This window comes from Phaenicophaeus curvirostris, chromosome 5 (genome assembly GCF_032191515.1).
Source record: "Phaenicophaeus curvirostris isolate KB17595 chromosome 5, BPBGC_Pcur_1.0, whole genome shotgun sequence".
NCBI classification, from domain to species: domain Eukaryota; kingdom Metazoa; phylum Chordata; class Aves; order Cuculiformes; family Cuculidae; genus Phaenicophaeus; species Phaenicophaeus curvirostris.
In genome coordinates this window covers 43,822,127-43,843,544 of record NC_091396.1, presented here as the reverse complement: position 1 = coordinate 43,843,544, position 21,418 = coordinate 43,822,127, and the positions used below count along the sequence as shown (strand labels likewise).

At 44.0% G+C, this 21,418-nt stretch overlaps 1 protein-coding gene across 1 annotated transcript; it reads right to left on the bottom strand.

Annotated features, from left to right (window-relative positions):
• Positions 1-935: 935 nt before the first annotated feature.
• Positions 936-19,916, bottom strand: ZNF410 (zinc finger protein 410). Its single transcript, XM_069858486.1, has 10 exons — positions 19,852-19,916; positions 18,865-19,055; positions 11,023-11,158; positions 10,490-10,723; positions 9,999-10,190; positions 9,060-9,219; positions 6,129-6,310; positions 3,377-3,466; positions 2,129-2,254; positions 936-1,561 (listed from the first exon to the last, which is right to left on the bottom strand). Exons 2-10 carry the CDS (start codon positions 18,895-18,897, stop codon positions 1,377-1,379), a joined length of 1,338 nt encoding a protein of 445 aa, XP_069714587.1. The 5' UTR covers positions 18,898-19,055; positions 19,852-19,916; the 3' UTR covers positions 936-1,376.
• Positions 19,917-21,418: the final 1,502 nt, after the last annotated feature.

The window sequence follows — 21,418 nt, the reverse complement described above, 5'->3', positions numbered from 1 at the left end:
GGAAGTATCTGGAACAGTGGGTATGAAATTTCAATATATACATTTTAAGGGGTATTTACTAAAATCAGTTGCTGATTTCCATAATAATACTTGATGATGCTGGAAAAAAATTTCCATGTATGTGAAGTGTAAAGGAAAACCTTAAGAAAGGAGAAATGAAACCTTGACTTTAATTAACAGACAATACTATGCCATATCCCTTTAACAAATACTAAGGTGACATGCATGAATGCAGTAACAGGTAAATCCAAGTCTTAATATTGGCCCCTAAACAGAAATTGCTGAAATGGCAATGAAAGTAAATTCATCAAATTACGCAACTGAAACTCACCAGCACCTTTCTTGCTAAAACAGTGCTGTTCTGAAAGTAGGATTACATTTCTGTAATGCTAGAAGAGATTTGTAACAGTACTCTTTATTTTCCATGGTATGGAAATAGGTAATTTCCACTTTTGTTCTGTAATTTTGCATTTTATGAAAACATTTTGTAATTTTTAGTTAAAAGAATTACAGCCTGTTCAGCTGACCTCGAAGTATATCATAGTGAAGAAGACATCTCGCTGCAGCATCTCCCATCAGCTGATGGAATGGTAGCCAAACCACATCAAATCCTGATTCACAAGTACCTGGCGGAGCTTCTGCAAGAACCTCCAGCTTACACCACCTCTGATGACAGCAGCACTACCTTTACATTGAGTCACGAAGCAATATCACCTCAAAGCATTCTCTTTACATTGGAGCCATCATAGATGCACAGTATCTTAGCAAAACTCTGCATTCTTGGTAATGCTAACTCTGAACAGCCTTTTAAGTTAACAAAAATTCAAAACATCTACATGGTAGACTCATTTAAAGAGCTTGATATACCAAACAAATTTTGGCAGAAAAAAAGCCCTGAGGAAAGTAGGAAAAGAACACAGCAAATGTAAATGATATCAAGTAGTACTGTTTATTTCAGAAAGTAAGTCAGCTTCTGACAGTGAGATGTATTAGAATATAGTCTCTGAAGATAAGGGATGGGAGGAAGGCCTGTTGCTCAAGATACTGAATGTTTGTACAGTGCCTAGCACAATGAGGTCCTGGTCCTTAACTGAGGCTCCTAGGTGCTCCAGCAAAACAAAGGCGTTAGGCTTTAGGAGAATGGACTGCATAAACAGTTTTGAAATGGCATTCCATGACATGGGCTAAATGACATCTATGCGGCAGACTTCACCTTTTGAGCTCTGCAAGAGAGAAACTTGGTCCGGCAGGTCTTCTCCAAGTCCAGTTTTATGATTCATTCTCCATCCACCCACCTGCTCTGTGCGCAGTTAAAACAATGTTCACTCATCCCACTGCAAAATGGTGAGCCTCTAGGAGGAATGATCAATCCTACTTCAGTCACCACATATAAGAGGGCGGAAAAAAGAGCAGCTGGTCTCACCCTCCTCTACTCCAATAATAGACTCCGTGTCTGGCAGGTGCAGAGACTCAACGCCAAGGCTGGGCTGAGAGTTCATGGAGATGAGGTTCTTGCTATGCACTGTAGATTCTTCCAGCAAACTGCTGCCCACCAGTGACTCTATTGTAAATAAAACAAACCAAACAGGGTAAACCAGAAATTCTTAAGATGCAATGATACTGCAATGTAAGATACAATTTCTGCCCCTGTCCTGGTCACACAGGCTTCTCCCCTAGACACCAACTTTATCCGTTCCTACAATTTGGACATCAAGCACTCCTACAGATGGTAACACCTGTATTAATTGGTTTGAGCCTTAGTATGGCAGGATCTCACGCAGGCTTGGCCTCCCTCTTTAAATAATTCACGTTGCATCAATAGAATAGGCTACTTAAAACAAGAATACATAACAAAGGGCACAAATTCCATGTAAAAAAGACAGTAAATTCATGTTAATTTTGAAAACAATAAACCTATGTGCCCCTTGAGCACAATACAGAAATACACCCTTCTATCCTAGAAAAGGGGAGGGTGAGCAATCCATCTTCACCTCCAAGAGGAACAGCCTCTTATTCCTAACAAGTTTGTGGTCTCATATTTTGAGGCCTAACATCTTCACTTCTCTTTGATCATGCACTAAATCTATCCTGTACCCCTCCCTCACAGAGAGCGCCCTCCCCTCCTTACCTGGCTGTTCTCGATCTCTGCTACCAGCTGTTCCAATTCGGGAGTGGTGTTTCCTCATATGCACATTTCTGCTACCACTCTGGGAAAACGTCTTTCCACAAATTTGGCACTGATGCGGCTTCACTCCTTGGAACAGAAGGGGGGAAAAAATATCCCAAGAATTACCAAATTGGGAATAAAGAGCTCATCAACCAAGAAGACAGTAATACTGTTTTGAAATGACTGTTGACACCACTGGTGCCAATTATCAATGAAAAGAACAAATGAGAAATATTCCTGTTTCCTGAACAGCAATAAGCTTCAAGAACAGAAGAGTTTTAGATGTCAGTATTGCCAGCTGATGGAAAAGTCTGAATAGTAATGTGAAATCTTCAAATTGGATTTATAAGTGGGAACAAGTTATTTGGACTCAGTGACATGGAAACATTTGATGTTCCATACCTAGAATAAAATGACCAAAAGCAAGGGAACAGAGGCAAGGAAGCTATCTCCTGCCATCCCTCACACAACAACTTGCAGCACCTGGTCTACATTACTGAGTAGAGACTGGATGGCGAGTTGTCACTGTGAAAGGATTCCCATTTTACAGAGCAGTCCATCGTTTTTACAGTGCAGCAAATATGATGTTCATACCTGTGAGCTCAACAGCATGGAAGCCAAGGAGACAGAACAGAAAAAAATGTGGAGAATTCAGGTAGTCTCAAACATTACTACCCCAATAAAACCTCTTCTTCCCCAAGCAAGCCATATTCATCATGTGTTGATGATGTGTAAGATAGATCGATCAAGTCAGAAGGCAGAAGCTTTAAAACATCTACAAAATTCATTTCCATGTGATGCTTTGACCAATTACAAATACGCAGTATTAAAATTAAAGGAAAACTCTACCTCTAGCAGAAGCACACTCATGAGGGATTTCAGATCTCAGTAGCTTTGATTAATATGTAGACATGATAGAAACTCTCTCTTAAAACAAGAAAATGGCAGCTATGAAACAGCTATCTAACTTCATAACATTTTAGGAACAATATTAAAAGTAGATTAAAAAATGTAATCTGAATTCAGAAACATAATACTTAGAAAGAGAATCAGCAGAAAAGATTAAAGTGTACAGGCTACAGGCACCATAAAGGAAGTCGTGAAATACTGTGACCCAAATTCCTGTGGAAACCAGGGGATTTTTTCTTAAGGAAACCAAAGTCCTGCAATAAAGATCATTTCTCAGAGAGGTCACAGAATGCCGCTTACCTGAGTGGACAACCAAATGCTTCCGAAGGCTGGAGTATTCAGCAAAGGAGCGACCACATCCCTGTGCCTCACACAGAAATGGTTTTTCCCCTACAAGGGAAAAGTAAGTTCTTAAATTTTGCAATAACAACTTGATCTTGATCTGATTCTCCAACTCCCTGAGAAGAGCCTGGAGACCTCTACTCTCTTCTCCCCTTTGGCCTTACATGCAACAAAGTTCAATGGAAATTACATATATGCTTCCTAGGGCTCTTAAAGCCTTTTCTCCATCAGCTTTCAAGAGGAAACACTCACATTCTTTCTGAAATATTCTTAGATCATCGTTCACCAAAAGTGAAGCAAGGGTCTGCTGTTTCTAAATATATCTTCCAAGTATATAAACAATCAAAGAATAATATAAAAATGCCTGGACTATGATAGATCTTCTATATGCAGTTCTTAACAGCCAGCTCTCTGCTTTACAAGCTTCCAGGATCCTGTTCCCTTTCTGCCTTTCAGTGCCAAAAATCCCATTAACTGTATTTGCCTTCATATCAGATTCTACACTTTATTTCAGATCAGGTTGAATTTGGCAAAAACCTGTAAGAGATATGTCAAATAATTTATATTTATGTGTGGAAAAACAGTAACTCAAGGCACAATTTGTTGTTTTTCTGTATCCCCACAGCTATTTTTGTATTTGTCTAAATAATGACAAACTGCAAGATGATTAAAATAAGGCACTGCAATATAGTTAATCTGTTCTAAACACCCTCTTAATAAAGCCTTAAATTAAACTAGAGGTAACTTTTGCCTGCAACATCCCACAGAAGAACTCGATATACTATGTTTAACACTATGATTTTAAGTCTTTAACTAGACTGCTGTATCAGAGTAACAGCAAGTCCACAGGAGATTAAGCAAGCTATTTCAGTTATTTTACTCTCTAACATCCACATAGTTCTATCAGAGTAAACTTATTTTTAAAATTGTTTCTACTGTGATTTTGCCTTTAGAAGTCCTCTCCCTGCAGTTCATTTCTCTGGATCCTATCTGCTATGGCATTCAACAGAGCTGAGCAAAAAGGATCAATACAGCATGTTCTGATTGGTGTTACAAAGCTGAAATACACAACAGATTCTCATACACTGATTGTACCTTCTGTTTTGTTATAAATACTTCAAACTTAGAGAGAGAAAGAAGAAAAACTACCATTGAGAAAAATAACAGCAGTTCTATCTGTAAGAAACTAACCCAGATCTATTTACACCTCCAGTTTTAAAACACCTTTGGTCTGATCAAACTCTCAATTATGCATTATTGATTTGTAGTTAAGAAAGGTTATTTGCTCCTCCAGAAGATACTACTTTGTTGATTTCAGAACACTCACTCTGTCACAGAGGATTGTGCATACATCAGCTGGGCCTATTAACTTAATCTGTGTCTTGGCTGGGAGCTTTTAAGTGCAAAAGTAAACTGTTGGCTGCGGTTACTAGACATTCAAAATGTTATTATTTGTATATGTAATTTTTAACTACATCTGAACATCTGCTCCCAAACCATGTGTTCTAGCTAGATTGCAAATTCTTTAAAATAGGAATCTTTTTCCATGTGTATCTACAAACTACATCCATACGGTAGCGTTTAAGGCAGAAGGCATAAACAGCTGCTGGCAGCCCACATAATCTGCAATTTCATTTTACTAGAGAGGCCTTGTGCTCTCACAGTTGTCAAGGTTATTTTGAAATGTTAACCAACTGTAATGCAATGCTACCTTCCTAAGCCATCAAGGAACCTCTAACAATATTCTGAGAGCCTTGAACTGGGTCATTGATTTAAGTGGCGTGGCTAAAAAACCAAAACCCTTAAAAAACCCAAACAAAATGACCAGAATATGGACTTCGCTATCTATCAAAATGCTGGTCATTTTAGCAGTAACTTGCATGCCTCTTTCAAGCAACTTTCTAGGATAAAAACACCTAAAGGACTTTATGCAGTTGTCAAGACTTTGACTGATTCACTGATGTCTAAAAATATTAACAAGGTAGGATCAATTCTCCAGAGGAGACAGCAAAAACAAACTATGTATAAAATATAGCACTATGAATTAAAGGTTCTTGGTTTTATTTCATATAAAATGTTGAGCATGAGTTAGGAGTACATAGGCTCCAGTATGTGGTATTACAACACCCCAAATCAGCACTTGCAAAAACACATCAGTCTGCAGGCCAAAATGCTGTCCTCTAATAATTGCCTCTTTCTGTAAGACTTGGCTACGCATTCCACTGTATCCCTCACTTCCCTAGATTTCCCAAATGCAGTCATTCTACAAGCAGCATAGGTAACACAAACTAGTTAGATTCAGCCAGAGGTCAGTACAGCTGCAACTGTATCCACACTGGAGAAACAGCTAAGCTATTCTGCCTTTCAGGAATTTAAAATAGCTTCTTTATTAAAAGCAATTACAGCAGTCATGTTTACTACAGTCTAGCTTCTCCCCAAAACAACACCCCCCCACCTCCATCAAACAACTCCAGGGGGGAAGGGAATTCCATTCAAAGCATGGGTCTGAGCAGAGTACAGCATCATATAGCTTTGAAGGGTGAAAACAGTGAAATTAAACAGGATATTTAAGGGGGTAAGAGGGACATCAGTGAAAGGCAGAGATAAACAACACAATCTCAAAAGTTTGAGGATGGAGGAGGAAGTGGTTTATTCCTCAGTAAAGACCCCATCTCTGTAGACTAAAAATAGGTGGAGGTCTAAAACACACCAGTGTGAATTCTTAGGTGGTTCTTCAGATTCCCAGCTGTTGTGAACTGTTTCCCACAGCCCAGCTCTGTGCACACAAAGGGTTTTTCACCATTGTGAGTTCTCATGTGCACCTTCAGCCTCTGCAAGACATAGAAACTTTTCCCACAGCCTTCTGCTGGGCAGGTGAAAGAACGGTCATTCCTGGAAAGCAACAAAATAGCTGTTTCATTACCAGCTACTACAACATATTTTTCAGGAATATTGGACTTTTTTTTTTTTTTATTAAATAGAAAGCAGAAACACTTAAACCAAAATTAATTCTTTCAGAAAATGGAATGACTTAATCAAAGCAATTGACCTAAATTAGTCCCAAGGAAGTAGGGTCTGGGTGGCCCACTGGAAGAATATGTTCAGGTAATAACTTTTTCACTATATTACCTTGCCTATTCCCTACAAAGACTGACTTCGTAAAGCTGTGCAACAGATTATACAGGAACACTGTGGAATTTCAGCCACTAGAGGATCAAAAATGGCTGTATATATACATCTAACGTATGTGGTTACTGCTGGCCCCGTCTGAGGGCAAGATGATGGGCTCATGCCTGTTGGAGTCCTTCTCGGTTTTTAAGCTTCTCACCTACAATTTACCTTAGAGACCACCAATTTCTTAGCTAGAAAAGATTAGGGTGATTTGTTAGAGCAAGCAGCTTTGTTCAAGGACATATTTGAGAGCATCTTACAAACTCTTATGTTCACTATACCATAGGAGTGATAGTGATGCTTTTTATTGAGCACCTGTTAAATACTCTAAACCTGCAATAATAATCTAAATCTAGTAAACTGTTTCAACATAAACATATGGAGGTGTTGGTCGACAGCTGGCTGAACATGAGCCAGCAGTGTGCCCAGGTGGCCATGAAGGCAAATAGCACCTTGGGGCATTCCAAACAGAAACAGCATGGCCACCAGGACTAGGGAAGTGACTTTGCCCCTGTACTCGGCACTGGTGAGGCCACACCTTAAATACTGTGTTCAGTTTTGGGCCGCTCATTCCAACAAAGACACTGAGGTCCTGGACTGAGTCCAGAGAAGAGCAACAAAGCCGCTGAAGGGCTGCAGAACAAGTTTTATGAAAAGCAGCTGAGGGAATTCAGGGAAAGTCATGAAGCAGGTGATCTTGAGTGCTATCATGAAGCACATGCAAGAGAACCGGGTGATCAGGCCCAGTCAACATGGGTTCACAAAAGGCAGGTCTTGCCAAACTAACCTGATCGCCTTCTATGACAAAGTGACTCGGCTGCTGGATGAGGGAAAGGCTGTGGATGTGGTCCTCCTGGACTTCAGTAAAGCCTTTGACACAGTTTCTCACAGCATTCTGCTTCGGAAACTGTCAGCCTCTGGCCTGGACAGGCGCACACTCTCCTGGGTGGAAAACTGGTTGGATGGCCGGGCCCAGAGAGTGGTGGGAAATGGTGTGAAATCCAGCTGGAGGCCAGTCACAAGTGGGGTTCCCCAGAGCTCAGTGCTGGGTCCAGCCCTGTTCAATGTCTTTATCAATGACCTGGATGAAGGCATCGAGTGCACCCTTAGCAAGTTTGCGGACGACACTAAGCTGGGTGGAAGTGTCGATCTGCTGGAGGGTAGGGAGGCTCTGCAAAGGGATCTGAACAGGCTGGACCGCTGGGCTGAGTCCAACGGCATGAGGTTTAACAAGGCCAAATGCCGGGTCCTGCACTTGGGGCACAACAACCCTATGCAGTGCTACAGACTAGGAGAAGTCTGTCTAGAAAGCTGCCTGGAGGAGAGGGACCTGGGGGTGCTGGTTGACAGCTGACTGAATATGAGCCAGCAGTGTGCCCAGGTGGCCAAGAAGGCCAATGGCATCTTGGCTTGTATCAGAAATGGCGTGACCAGCAGGTCCAGGGAGGTTATTCTCCCTCTGTACTCGGCACTGGTGAGACCGCTCCTCGAATCCTGTGTTCAGTTCTGGGCCCCTCACCACAAGAAGGATGTTGAGGCTCTGGAGCGAGTCCAGAGAAGAGCAACAAAGCTGGTGAAAGGGCTGGAGAGCAGGTCTTATGAGGAGCGGCTGAGAGAGCTGGGGTTGTTTAGCCTGGAGAAGGGGAGGCTGAGGGGAGACCTCATTGCTCTCTACAACTACCTGAAAGGACGTTGTAGAGAGGAGGGTGCTGGTCTCTTCTCCCAAGTGACAGGGGACAGAACAAGAGGGAATGGCCTCAAGCTCCGCCAGGGGAGGTTTAGGCTGGACATTAGGAAAAAATTTTTCACAGAAAGGGTCATTGGGCACTGGAACAGGCTGCCCAGGGAGGTGGTTGAGTCACCTTCCCTGGAGGTGTTTAAGGCACGGGTGGACGAGGTGCTAAGGGGCATGGTTTAGTGTTTGATAGGAATGGTTGGACTCGATGATCCGGTGGGTCTCTTCCAACCTGGTGATTCTATGATTCTATGAACTGAGGTTGTTTACCCTGGAGAAGACAAGACAGCAGGGAGGCCTTATCACTGCTTACAACTATCTGAAAGGAGGGTACTGGTCTGTTTGATAGGATGAGAGGGAATGGCCTCAAGCTGTGCCAGAGGACGTTCAGATTGGACACGAGTTAAAATTTCTTCACCAAAAGCGTTATCAAGCACTGGTAGAGGCTGCCCAGGGAGGTGGTTCAGTCACCATCCCTGGAGGAATTTAAAAGACAGGTGGATGAAGTGCTCAGGGATATGATTTAGTAGTAGACAGGTACAGTTGGACCTGATGATCTCAAAGGTCTTTTCCAACCTAATGATTCTATAAATGACCTAAAGCAAGCAACAGGCCTAGTACTTCTAAGAGTAATACCAGGTTTTCACAGCTTCTCAATATCAAACACTAACACTACCCCAAATACAGAGCACAGTTTTCCAAAGTCGTGACAACATATAGCTTTGTTCTGCTCACCTGTGTGTTTTCAGATGATACTTGAAGTGAGCTGGCCACACAAACGTCCGATCACAGCCCTCAACTGTGCACTTTAGCTTCCTTTCCATGCGAGACAAATGAGGAATAGGGGTAGAGTCTTTTGGCTGCCCATCTCCTGAGCAAAGATGAACATTTTCACCTGGAAGAGAAAGCCCACCAAAATCTAAAAAGGATACAGATTACTATAATATGTCAAATTTAATAGATAAAACCAGCATCACATATGCCTGGTTACTAACTGTTTACCATGTCCTGCCTAGCCCATAACAGAGATCAGACAGATTTGCAGACTTTACCAGGCCCATAAAATGTTCTCAACAGCTGCTACCAGATGAAGGTTACCACAAGAAGACTAGAAAGCCCATGCGGTAAACACTGTAAAAATGGTCTATCAATATGGACCAACCAATTTTAAGTATCTGCCAGGATAACTTTTTTAAAAAAAGCCTTAGCTCAAAAAAGAGATAATGCATTTGTTTGCAATTATTTATTAAAATAATTAAGTCACAAAGCATGTGACTAAATCCAATTATGTATTCTCCAGAAAGCTGATCTCCAAACCTAGTGGTGCTAAAAAGAAAGTATGAATTACAGTAGGCATTAAAAATAGACACTTGAAAGTGAAAATGAAAGTTGAAATACAAGCATGTGCAGTCAGAAAGAAGATAGTCTTTACATGTAGCAGAGAAGAGATAGGATTGAACTTAAGGGAAGCCAGAAGTTCCATTGTAGCCTAAGAAAAACTGGGAAGTCTAATACTACTGCAGAAACCCCCCCCATGATTGTTCTGTATAATTCTGTAACTGATGATCTGAAGATGTCAGAACAGATTAAAAGCAAGAGAGGAAGAAACAAGTTGAAATTAGGTGCCTTGTACCAAAAACTCAACTTCTGAGACAAAATCAGGGGATATCCTACCATTATTGCTTGCTTTGGCATTTTTAGCGAGTTGTGCTCGAGTGGCAGCAATCAAACTGTCATGGGCCAGTTCTTGCACTCGTAGGAACCATGGGGTACTGCTGTCTGTGCTATCATGAGAGAGGAAGTCATTCCCAGAATCTTCTGCTTCATCTTGAACAAACACCAAGTGCTCTGCTGGAGACCCCAGCCCTAGAAAAGAAGACAACTTCATTAAACAGAAGGATAACGTAACAAAGGAAAATGTCTTTTGCTTCCCAGAGGCTTGTGTTCATGACACAGATGCAAGAGCTGCACTGAAAAGGTCTTCACTGACCTGTACCTTGAAGAAAACTGTTAATGATTAAGCGTTCCTGAAATATCCAATTAATACCCAGGAAATTTCATGATCTTTCTGCCTCATAAGCAGCAGGGACAGAGTTCTACTTGTATCTCCTGCTTTCTGTTGTCTGAGACACATCCAGCCAGATGACAAACAGAAGGACAACTACCTGCTCTTGTTAGGTTGAGAAGAATAAATGAAGTGCTGTCACTAGGCTGGAGGTCTTGCAATAAACTTGAAGTCTCTGAGGTTGACAGAAGTTCAGATGGTTTCTGTACATTCTGTGTCCTTGTTTCATCTCCATCAGGGCCCACATTCACCTGCAGACTTCTCAAGACAGCAGATGAAGAAACATCTTTGGAAGAATTAGTGTGACTTGAAGAGGTGAGATCTCTTTCATCATCTAGTGAAGAAAGTGAAACCAGAGTAAATAAAAAGTATAAATACAGTATGACTGAAAGACACCTATGAAGCTATTTTTCCAAGAAAAAATTAGAACTTGAGAGAGATTGGAGGAGGAAGGAATTTCCTAACTAGTCAGACCTCTCTTCAATGAGAACAGTTTCAGTCACCCTTCTAAACTTGTTCCTCCATCCCTGGAATGCCTTATCAGCAAGAGGCAGTGCGTCACAGTGGAGACAGCTGTATAAAGGGCATACTTGCAAAGGGCACACACACAAAGATCTGCCACAGAGATCTTACCTGGCAACATGAGTCTGTTGCATTCTGAAGTCTCAGTAACAGGAAGGAGAGAAAGACATGTGATGTCTTTTGGTTCCGATTCCACTAGCCCTTGCCCCAGGGGAATAGAAGTATTCTGAACAAACTGAACCAGCAGCTGAAAAAAGATACCGAGGGTTAGGTCAAGAGCAGCACAAATCATTTAGAAAGGTACTAAGTCCAGTCCATTCCCCCCACTGTCTTGTAGGAGACATTGAATATAATCCCCTGAATACACATCAAAGTAAATGGAAGCTTTTCAGTTTACACCAATGACAAAGAAGAAACTGTATTTGTCACCCCTGAAGTACCTAAAAGATTATCTTTTCTTTAACGTATAATAAACTGTTCGGGGTCACTTGCAGATAACTGTGAGGGCTACTCACGCTATATTCCTTTTTATTTAACGTTTTACCAAGAAAAATTTTACCAATTTATGCCATGTTTTAAGGAATATATTCCTTGTTAAGTCATCTTTTACCACAATACTTCACTATGCTCTAACCTTCCAAGCAAATGTTTTCCTTGGTACGGGTATTTTTATGTCTTTTAATACTTAACTGAAAGAAAGTTGTCCTTTCTTAAAATAAAAAAGCAAGCAAAAAACTAGTTGCAAAGATATCTAGCTAAAGGCTATTCTGAATAGGCAGGTAACCATCAGAAGGACAAGGCTGGGATGACAAGAAGAATGCAGACAGCCTTATCCATCCAAACCAGCTACTCCTAAAACCATCAAACAGAGACAATTAAAGCCATTGTCCTTGGTGTGAAACCTGTCCATCAAGGGAATTCAACAGAAGAAATCCTCTCCAGAATACTATGCAAAATGGTATGATCTGCCTCTGTCTAGCAAACAACTGTATGCAACAAAATTCCTCTGTCTTTGGCATTTACAAGGAAACTGTATGAGACACTTACTCAAAAGCTGGTCCTCTCACAGTGACACATTTTAGCATGCATTCATGCAGAGCCCAGTAGTTGTTTGTGCAGTGAGACTGCTCATCAGTGTCAAAAGAAACAGAATAAAAAAGCATGATATACCCGTGGTATATTTGATTCTTATTCTGTATACTGTGATTGTCTTATTAATAGTTTGGCCTCTGAATTCTCTATGCTTATTTCCCCTCAAGAAAACACTGGAAATACCGATTATTCCTCAAGCACTTTTACCTGAAAGAGTTACTGCTTCAGAACCCTGAAGACGTAATTGCCTTGAATAGTCTCAACCAGGGGTCCCCACCCAGCGGCTCCACTAAGCTCAGCCTGTGCTTCCTTGCCCCTTCCTAAGCTTCAGCAGGTTTAGGTGTCTCAATCCCTGTCTCTTGTACAGACCTCAGACCTTCAGTACATTAGTATCTCCAGCTCCATTTCCTCCTGCTTCTGACTGGACTCCCTGGACACACCTTGGACCTATTTCACCCCTTTGCCTCATCCAGGGCTGTGGAGGGACCCTGTTTCCAGCACCTGCCTCTGCGTGCCGTGCTGTGCCTGCAGCAATGTGCCTTGGTCGGTGAGAAAACTGCCTGGCCTCCCATTTCACTCTCCCTTGGGAACAGCCTCTCATCGCTGACAACTGTGAAGGTAAGACGTAAGTCTTGAAATCATCCAGATGGCAACGCGCTACTTGAACTAGGCCACAAGCCAGACTGCAGTTTGGAAGGTCAGTGTTTTTTCCTCTTAGGTATATTATAAGATTATACGGAGGCCCCAGACAGAAAAGGTAATTATTTCTATGTTGTCAAAAAAAGCCTCAAAGACATGCATTCTAATTTATGATTTAAAAAAAAAGAAGAAAGAAGGGTAAAAAAAGAAAAGAGAGCTAGGAGTAACAGAGCAAGGCAAACAGAAGAAGTTGTGATTACAAAACGTGAGCAGCAAGATGGTTCTAAATTACTGGTGTGCCTTTCATTTAAAAGCTGTTCAAGACCCTTATTGCTGCCTACTCCACCAGGAAACACTTGTTTTATCGACTCTTCTATCTTTAGATAAAACTTTCCTTCTATACTGGGAAAACTTTGCTTCAAACCTTCCCCTTCCACACAGCAACATTACACCACCAAGGAAAAGCAGCAGCCACAAAAGATGCTCAGAAGAAAAGAAGATCATTTTAATTTTCTTTGTAAAGTAATAACAAGCCAGTACAGAAAATTAAAAGGGGGCAAAAGAAGCAGACATAAACAAAAGCACATGAATCATGCTCATGATTAAAATCTGGAATAAAAATCCCCAACCCTTCCCATAAACCAGAAAAAAACAACCGGCAATTACATCAAATAATTCAGAGAGAATTTTCACGCGCCAGTTGTATCTTGACAGCCAACTACTTTCATAAACCAACTCTCATGTTTAAAATCATTGAGTACTTTCGTGACAACTACAAGCAACCCCAACATGGGAAAAAAACTCATTACAAACAGGGTGTCATGCTTTCGTAAGTTTCTTTTAATTTGTTTTTGTAACTGGAAGCAAACAGGAAATGGTAAGGGTATCTGGCAATGGGCTATTCAGCAAAAAAGACAGACTAGCAAAAGGAGAAGGTGATACATTAAATGTGCAGACAACAAAAACTCTTAACAAACTGCAGATAAAAGAGATTAACAAAGACCAGAACTCCTGGGACACTGATGGATGACCTTGAAGAAATTCAACCAGAAGCTTTGTAAGAAATAAGAACAATATTATCATGGGTTACCAGAACACTGCACATAGGCAAGAGAAAAATTATTATTATGGGATACTGGGGAAACACTAGGACCGAGTAAAACTTACTGTTGTCTTGAGAAGAGCCTGTGGGAATGTGAAAAGTGTATGGATGATACTAAAGGGAAGGATAAAAGGCTGAAAAAGGGAGGGATTAAGGGGAAGAGGAGAAGAACAACCATGAGGAATAGGAAGGAGAGGGGAAATACTATGGATCAACTGCACGTTAACAGACTGCAGGTCAGTACACTGCTCTACCTTGCCACTGTAGTCTATCCTGTCTTCTCCAACGCTGTTTGCTCCCAGTTTCCAAGTATGTTCATCTAGTTAACCTCAAGTTGGACTAGCTTGTGAACAGGAGGAAAACACAATCTGGAAACGCTAAATCTTGGCCAGAGGCTGGATTAAAAAGCCCAGGGCCTGGAGACAGATGCTGGAAGGACTCAAGGTTTGGCAGATACACGGACAGATACACGGTTTGGACAGATACACGACTGCGAGTACATAGTTCAGCTGAGTGAAGGCATGTGTGTGATACCCTAGCAAATTTCAAGGCTGCTCACCTGATGACCAGGAACAAGATTAGGTCATTTATGGTCTTCCTGTTCCATGCGAATGCCATTTGTGTTTGTGGGTGCCTGTAGAAGTACTGTTCTGCCATATGTTAGTGTTTACAGTGATATGTGCTTGTACTATGTGTGCACAGGCACATACTTGCAGTTCAGGTTCAGCCACTTCTATGCATGCCTAGGAAGAGTCCAGTGCCTTCTCGTCTGAAGGACCAGGAGGGGAGGAATCTCCAGGATGCTACAGTTTGTCAGATCTCACAACCACAGTATCTGACATCACCAACAGGATCCAGATGGACTGCAAGTATTTCCAAGATGGTGACTACAGAATCCCCGTGTAAGGAGGGGACTGATCCTTCTGCAAATATGACCCAAGTGCTAGTATTCATAACCAAGCAGACAGAACATCTTGTGGCACCTGAATAGGAACAGTTAGGGAAACAGAACATACAGAATATTAACAGAACACAAACAGAATGCTGTGTGAGGTGAGGCTCTATAGCCAAGATACCCCTCAGAATTTGAAACAAATTTTGATACTGCAAAAGGACATTTTCCACTTAAGAGTCAAACTTTATAGGGAGACACGAGTCATATGGAGAGAATCTATAGCCCCTGGAGGGACAAAATGGGCAAAGTTCAGCTGCATCTTGCTATGAAGAATTTTTTTTGGCCCTACCATGCCACCTTCTTGAATATACCTTCCTTTTGCTCCTTTTGCTGAAACACCACGTAACTGAAAATCCTGTAAGTAATGCAGACAGCATACGTACTAAAAACGTAAAATATTTCTTGGATCTCATCACTAAATAAATAACTGTTATCACTGCTGGTCAACAAGAGATGGTTGGACGGGTTGATCCCAGGGTCTATCACTGCTAGCCGTGCAGAAAGCCTGTGTTACCAAGAAGCTTGGATAATGTCCCTGACTCGCAATCAGGAGACGGGACACAATGAAAAATCTGTTTAAAGAACTGGGAACCCCTCCCAGAGAGCCTTAAGAAAAAAAAAAAGCACTATAACACCAAATGAAAATATGGCCATCTGGGATGGATCGGGTTGAAGCTTGTGTCCCACAACAAATTCCCTTCATCAAATGATTCAAAAGTCAGCAAGTGTCAGGCAGCTTGCTTTGTTTGAGGTGGAGGTGGCTGGGAGCAGCAGGGAAGGGAGGCTCTCCAGTATTAATGGCCAGATCTATCCTCCCAGTGGACAGCTGGAGAGCGAGAGGACTCCCAGAGCAGGAGGAACTATGCTTCTCATCGATACTGCTTCTGTTCTAAATTTAACCAGTGAACCACTACCAAACAAAGAGGTCAAAAGAACAGTTAGCAGAGGGAGAGGGGGGGAAGGGGAAAAAAGGGGTTGGAGCTGAAGGGTGTGGAGGGCAGGAGGCTCCTTAGCTAGAAACTAGGATGCTGTCTCCCATACAACCTCTGGGGAATTAATTAATTCACAATAGCCTCTCCTTGTGAAGCGCTGATGAGAAGAAAAGGGAGAGGCTAAAATACCCCTCTCCACCCCTTTTCAATAGCCAGTTCAATTTATAGTTCGTTTTATGTGCTCAGAGATACCTTCCACAGCAGAAAGCACCCTACAATGGAACAGAAGTGGAGGCGCTGGAAATACTTGCAATTGTAACAAATCACCCTGAAAGCTTAAAGCATGCAAAGAGCAGATCTTATCAGCTCCCTAAGGAATGATGGCAATACAGTTCTGGGGGCACGGAGTCCAGAAGAAAAAGCAGAGCCACCGGCCTGTACAAACAATCGCCAAGCAGCTTTATAACTTCCTATGAAAGGAGGATTCACCTCTATTCAAGTATTAAACATTTACTGGCACATTGGTGGCTTATTTAGGGATAAAGGCAGTAGCAAAGAAGCTTACAAAATCCATTCATAGTGCTCTGATATTATCTAAATGTTTCACAAATACAGTTAGCTCTTTAATTAATACCTTTCTCACATGGTAGGAGATAGGAAAGAACATCTCTGAGCAAGAATTACAGTGCTGTGGCTGTACTAGAGGATATAAAATCACGATTTACTTCCAGAGATACCTGAACTGCTGTTTGGGAAAGGTGTAGAGTACCTACTAGTTTCACTCACATCAAAGGAGTAGAAAATAGAACTAAGTTAATACCTGATTTACCACTCTCTTTCTCATTCTGATTGTGAGTACAGATTGGTAATCCACAGTGCAAGCAAATCCTAATTTGTAGAACAAAATGTTCCGCAATCTTGATCAAGGCTATAACTTAGAAGAGAGTATCTAAGAAAAGGATGCCCTCTGCAACTGGTACCAAAAATGCTGGCAAATAAACTCTCTAAAACTCACTTTGGAGTTTTAGAAATCAACCAACCTTTATTAAATCGCTAGGCACATGGAGGAATAATTCAATCAGTCTTGTGCCCAGTACTGTAATAAAGGATGCTTGCTTTCTAAAACACATCTTGAAGAGTCTATTTGCCAGCATTTTTGGTATCATTTTGGCAATTCTGGTGAGACTTGCTTTCAGGATTTCAGATCTGTGGGGGTCAAGGATACTTCAGTAACTTTCATGCATCAGGACTGTTCCTACTGGAGATCAGCCTACTTTGTTCTGGGTCTACTGGGAAGGAAACGCAACTGTTATGGCCAAGTAGAACTCTTAATGTAAACATGCCAGGGTCAAAAAAAGACAAGGCCCACTTACAGCTCCTGTTTGAGCAAAGAGGGAACAGGCATTCCAGCTATCCTGGTCTTTGGCTGTCAGAAATAATCTATAGGAACCCACCCACTCAGAGACTGAAGTAACAAAGTCCTCACCTTATCATTCAGAACTGGGGAAAATTTGATAGAAGTTATACAGACCATAAGGCAAGAGAAAGGAACTCCTTGCAGCCCATGCTGAGACTGCTCAGGGCTACGATGAATTTGCAGCTACTTTGGGTGCTAGGAAACAGGCACCTTACCACATCACCTGGGCGGTGACTAACGATCTGCACGTAATCATCACTCTCTTTAGAGTACCAGTTTAAGATACCTGCTATATTCCATATGGACTGAACAAGGATAGAAACATAAGACTCAATAAAAACAATCCAATTCACAATTGCAAACTTCTCCAAAAGGTACTTATAGCAGTCCTAAGTCCTCTGCTCTAGGACTGTAGCCTTCTGAAGAGGTAAGGCTGAGAACAACAAAAGCAAGGCACAAAGTGGTAAGAGTCCTCTGCACTTCTAAGTGGGGTTATGTACAGACAGCTGGCTAATGGCCATGCAGCCTAAAAGACAAAGGCAAGAAACAGGGGAGGTAAGAGATAGAACACACTAATACAACTGTCTTGAACTGCAGACTGTATGGAGCAAACTACAGATAAGAGTAACAAGAAACAGAACTCCTCCAGCACTGATAAGTGGGCCACTGCTGAAGCGAAACCTTGAAGCTTCAACCAGACCTTTTGTAACTGGTAAGAAAACAAAATTGTCTTGGTTTATCAGAACGGGTCTCAGAGGGAAGATCAAATTTACTATCCGATGCATCGTGATGAGTAATCTTGTAATGCAACTTTCAGAGTGTGGATCAAAGGAAGAACTGAGGTGGCTGTGGAGTAAGAACCATGGGTAGAGGGGAGAGAAGAGATTCCAATCATATGTTACCTGGCTGCTGGTCAGTACACTACTGTGTCTGATTGTTGCAGCCCCTTCTACCTACCTGCTAAGCACATTCTGAAATACTGTCTCCACAAGTGAGTGTACTGCTAGTGAACTTTAAGTCTATTAACACGTAAGGAGGGAGCAACCATGATCTGGAAATAAAATAAGATTTCAGCCAAAAACTGGCTAAAAAGCCCAGGGTCTGGGCAGATACTGGAAAGACTTTAGGCATGGCAGGGACCAGAGACTTGAGCGAGTATGCATGAAAGTTGAGTGATGAGGGTATAGCAATATCGTACTAACGAGCTTTTCTGCTCATGCTGTGTTTGCCTCTTGAAGCTACTTTACTGGTGTACATGGTGTACTGTTTGCGACCAGCTGTGCATGCACACACATACATCATTGCAATTCATGCTCAGCCATGCTACCAGCTGAACCTAGGAACAGTCCAGCAGCCTCACTACAAGAAACCACGACCCCCTGGGTGCTGCTGCCTCCCGCTTCTGCCAACTGCTTAATAGAAGTATTAAGTACTTTAAAAAACAGAACTGACTGATGCTAACAGAATAATTCAGACTCCCCAAAACTAAGTAAAGTCAGTTTGGTTGGAGGGAAAGAACTAGGTCAATACAGTAATTTACTTTACTCTCTTAACAGAAAGAACATTATAATAGTGAAAAAAAAATAACGTAACCTGAGAACAGGCAAGGGTATTGGCTGACACTTGAGAGGAGGGGAAAGAACCTGCGATATTCTTTAATCTTTTACCATTCAAATCAAAACATGGAGCATTAGAGGACGCCACTGAAAGCACTGAGAATTACTATGTAAGCAGCAAACTGAGTAATCTTATTAACTTTATCCAAGTGTTGACAAGAAACGTTCCTGGGAACCAAACCCAGTTCATAATTGCTCACCTCAGGTTTGGATTCTAACTCATCCGATAACATTGATTCAAGTGTCCGATTCCTGCAGCTGACCTCAGCAAGGCACAGATTTTTAGTTCAGAGGGAGCAACACTCCCTGCTTACTCTAATATTTTCCTAAGCGTTAAACAGTGTCGCAGTCCTTCTGCAAGAAGCTGTGTTGCGCAAATACTCAATTTAACCTAAAACAAGGAAATATAAAGAGACAGGAACCAAAACTGAGAGCACAGCAAAAAGAAACAAGCAGATGCGGCACGCAACTGCAAAAATATACTTTGAAGCTCTGGGAAAACTCATATACCTAGGTACTTGCATTTATATCCTCATTGAGTCAGCAAAATAACATCATAACACTGCAAAATTAGTTTTCAAAAGCTATTTACAATGGGTTTTTTGTAATAGCCTCTTTTCAGTGGAAAACCGACTCGTTTGTGCAGTAAGCTTATAGAATCAAGCCTAAGTCACACAGAACACGGAAGAGAGGAGGTAGCTGGGGCTCTAGCTCCCGCGGGGGGTGGGGCTGTGGGACTTGAGGCTGCCTTCCCAAGCGTGACAGGGGCAGCAGTTGAGCAAGGGGGAACGCTCCCGGGCCCTGGCTTGCGGGTGACGCCAGAAGCGCTCGGCCTTCCCCGCGGTTACCGGCCCGGCCCGCGGCAGGAGCTCCGTACGGAGCACCTTGTGCCGCGCTGCTCGCCGTCAGGAAAGTGGCTGCTGGGGCCTCTTCTCAGCTGGCCCAACGTTCCCATTGTTTTCGATACGACGACAGGCTCGTCGTTGCGGCGGGGGGCGCGGCAGCCCCGGGGGGGGGTAGTTGGGGAAGCGCGGGGGCCCCCAGCGCGGCGAGGTAGAGGGTGCAGCGGCAGCTAGCGGCGCGGCGCGCCCCCGGGGCAGATGCACCGGCCACCGTCGCCGCAGAGCCAGGACTCCTCCCGCTCGTCCTAGAGGCGCCCCCGGGCCGCCGCCCCCCGCCCGCCTTACCGGCATCTCCGCCGCCCGGATGTGACGCAGCCGCCCCGGAAGCGCAGCGCTGAGGGGGGTGGAGGGCGCGCTGCCCCGCCCGCTCTATGATCAGCGCTGTGCGCCGCCCCGCCCCGCCCCCTCCCGGCCCCTCGATCGCGCCGAGGGGCGGCGGGGAGGAGTCCCGGGCGGGTCCAGCGCGATCGGCACGGGCAACGCAGAAGCAGCGCCTTTATAAAGCACTTTTCTTTAAAACTCCTTCGGTAATCCCCGGGCACCGAGCTGGATTCTGTCAGATTAAGAGACCACAGTAATCTGAGGAGCCCTTGGACTCATCGCCAGCCCGGCAGCCCGGAGTTGCCGAGCGGGTAGTAAAGTACGGAGACGCGTAGGCGCATAAATTTCCTTTAATTTGCATCGCTCCGGGGCGGAGGAGTTCGGCTGCTGCGGAGCTGCCCGGGGAGTTCAGCCTAACCCGGCAGGGAATCCGCAGCGGGAGTCGCACGGAGCTTACCTGGCGAGAAACGCGGGTTGTTTGTGCAGCTCCCGCTCGCTGGCGCAGGTGCCGAGCAGCGCCGGGCCCTGAGGAGAGAAGAATCGTCCAGCTGGGAATTGCTACAGTCTCGTTTTCTCAATAACATCTGCCCCTCTAGGATCCTTCTCCCTAATCAGGGAGAAGCGGCAGACGCTGTCACACGTTCCCCCGCGGCCAGATTCGAGCAAACAGAAACGATACCGGTTTTTTCACGGCAGGGAAATAGCGAGTAAAGGGGGAGATCTGGGTGTTGGTAGATCTGTTTAGGGGATCCTGTCCGGAACTCCAACAGGAGCCTCGGCTCTATCTCCCTCGCTCTTTCCTGTGCGCGTTTCTGTACCGTCAGATATAAAACTGTTATATAAACTTAGGCGCGTTATTTCAAGATACTGCCAGTAATCCATTTAACTTCAGTAAGGCTTTTAAAGTTGTAAAACGTGTGCAACTGAGATTTACTTCCTTTTGACGCTTAGCCTTTGCAGCACCATAACGTGACTCTCTCCAAGCTCCGTACGCACCAGAGCGGCTCTTTCTGCACCCGCGGCTGGCGTGATGAAGCGGATGACTCCTAAGGCTCAGAGAGAACCAGGGTGCGGAGCATCCCCTCACGTATCCCTCCGGGCTGTCCCACGGACACTCCGCTCCCCCCTCCCCGCGCACTCAGCGCGTTTCCCGCAGCTGCGATGCTGCCCAGGGAATTTCGCTGGCTGGGAGGCGCACGGGCGCTCAGATACCGGATCGACGCCCTTTCCCGAGTTTTCCCAAGCCCAAAGCTGCCGCCCCGCCCTGCTCCCGGCTCCCCCGCGGAGCTGCGCCCATCGGGATCGGGCTGGGGCCGCGGGCACTGACGGGTTAACCGCCGCCCCTCGCGGGGGCCGTTGGGCCGGCGGCGCGTTCCATTCCCGCCGCGGGGCAGCCCCACCTCCCCCCCCGCGGCTCTCCTACCGTAAGCGGCGCGGCACCGCCCCTGTGTCCCCCCCATCCCCCGCGAACGGGTAGTAGAGCCCGGCCCGCCCCCCTTCCCGGGCGGGCGATGGTAGGGCCCGCTCCGCC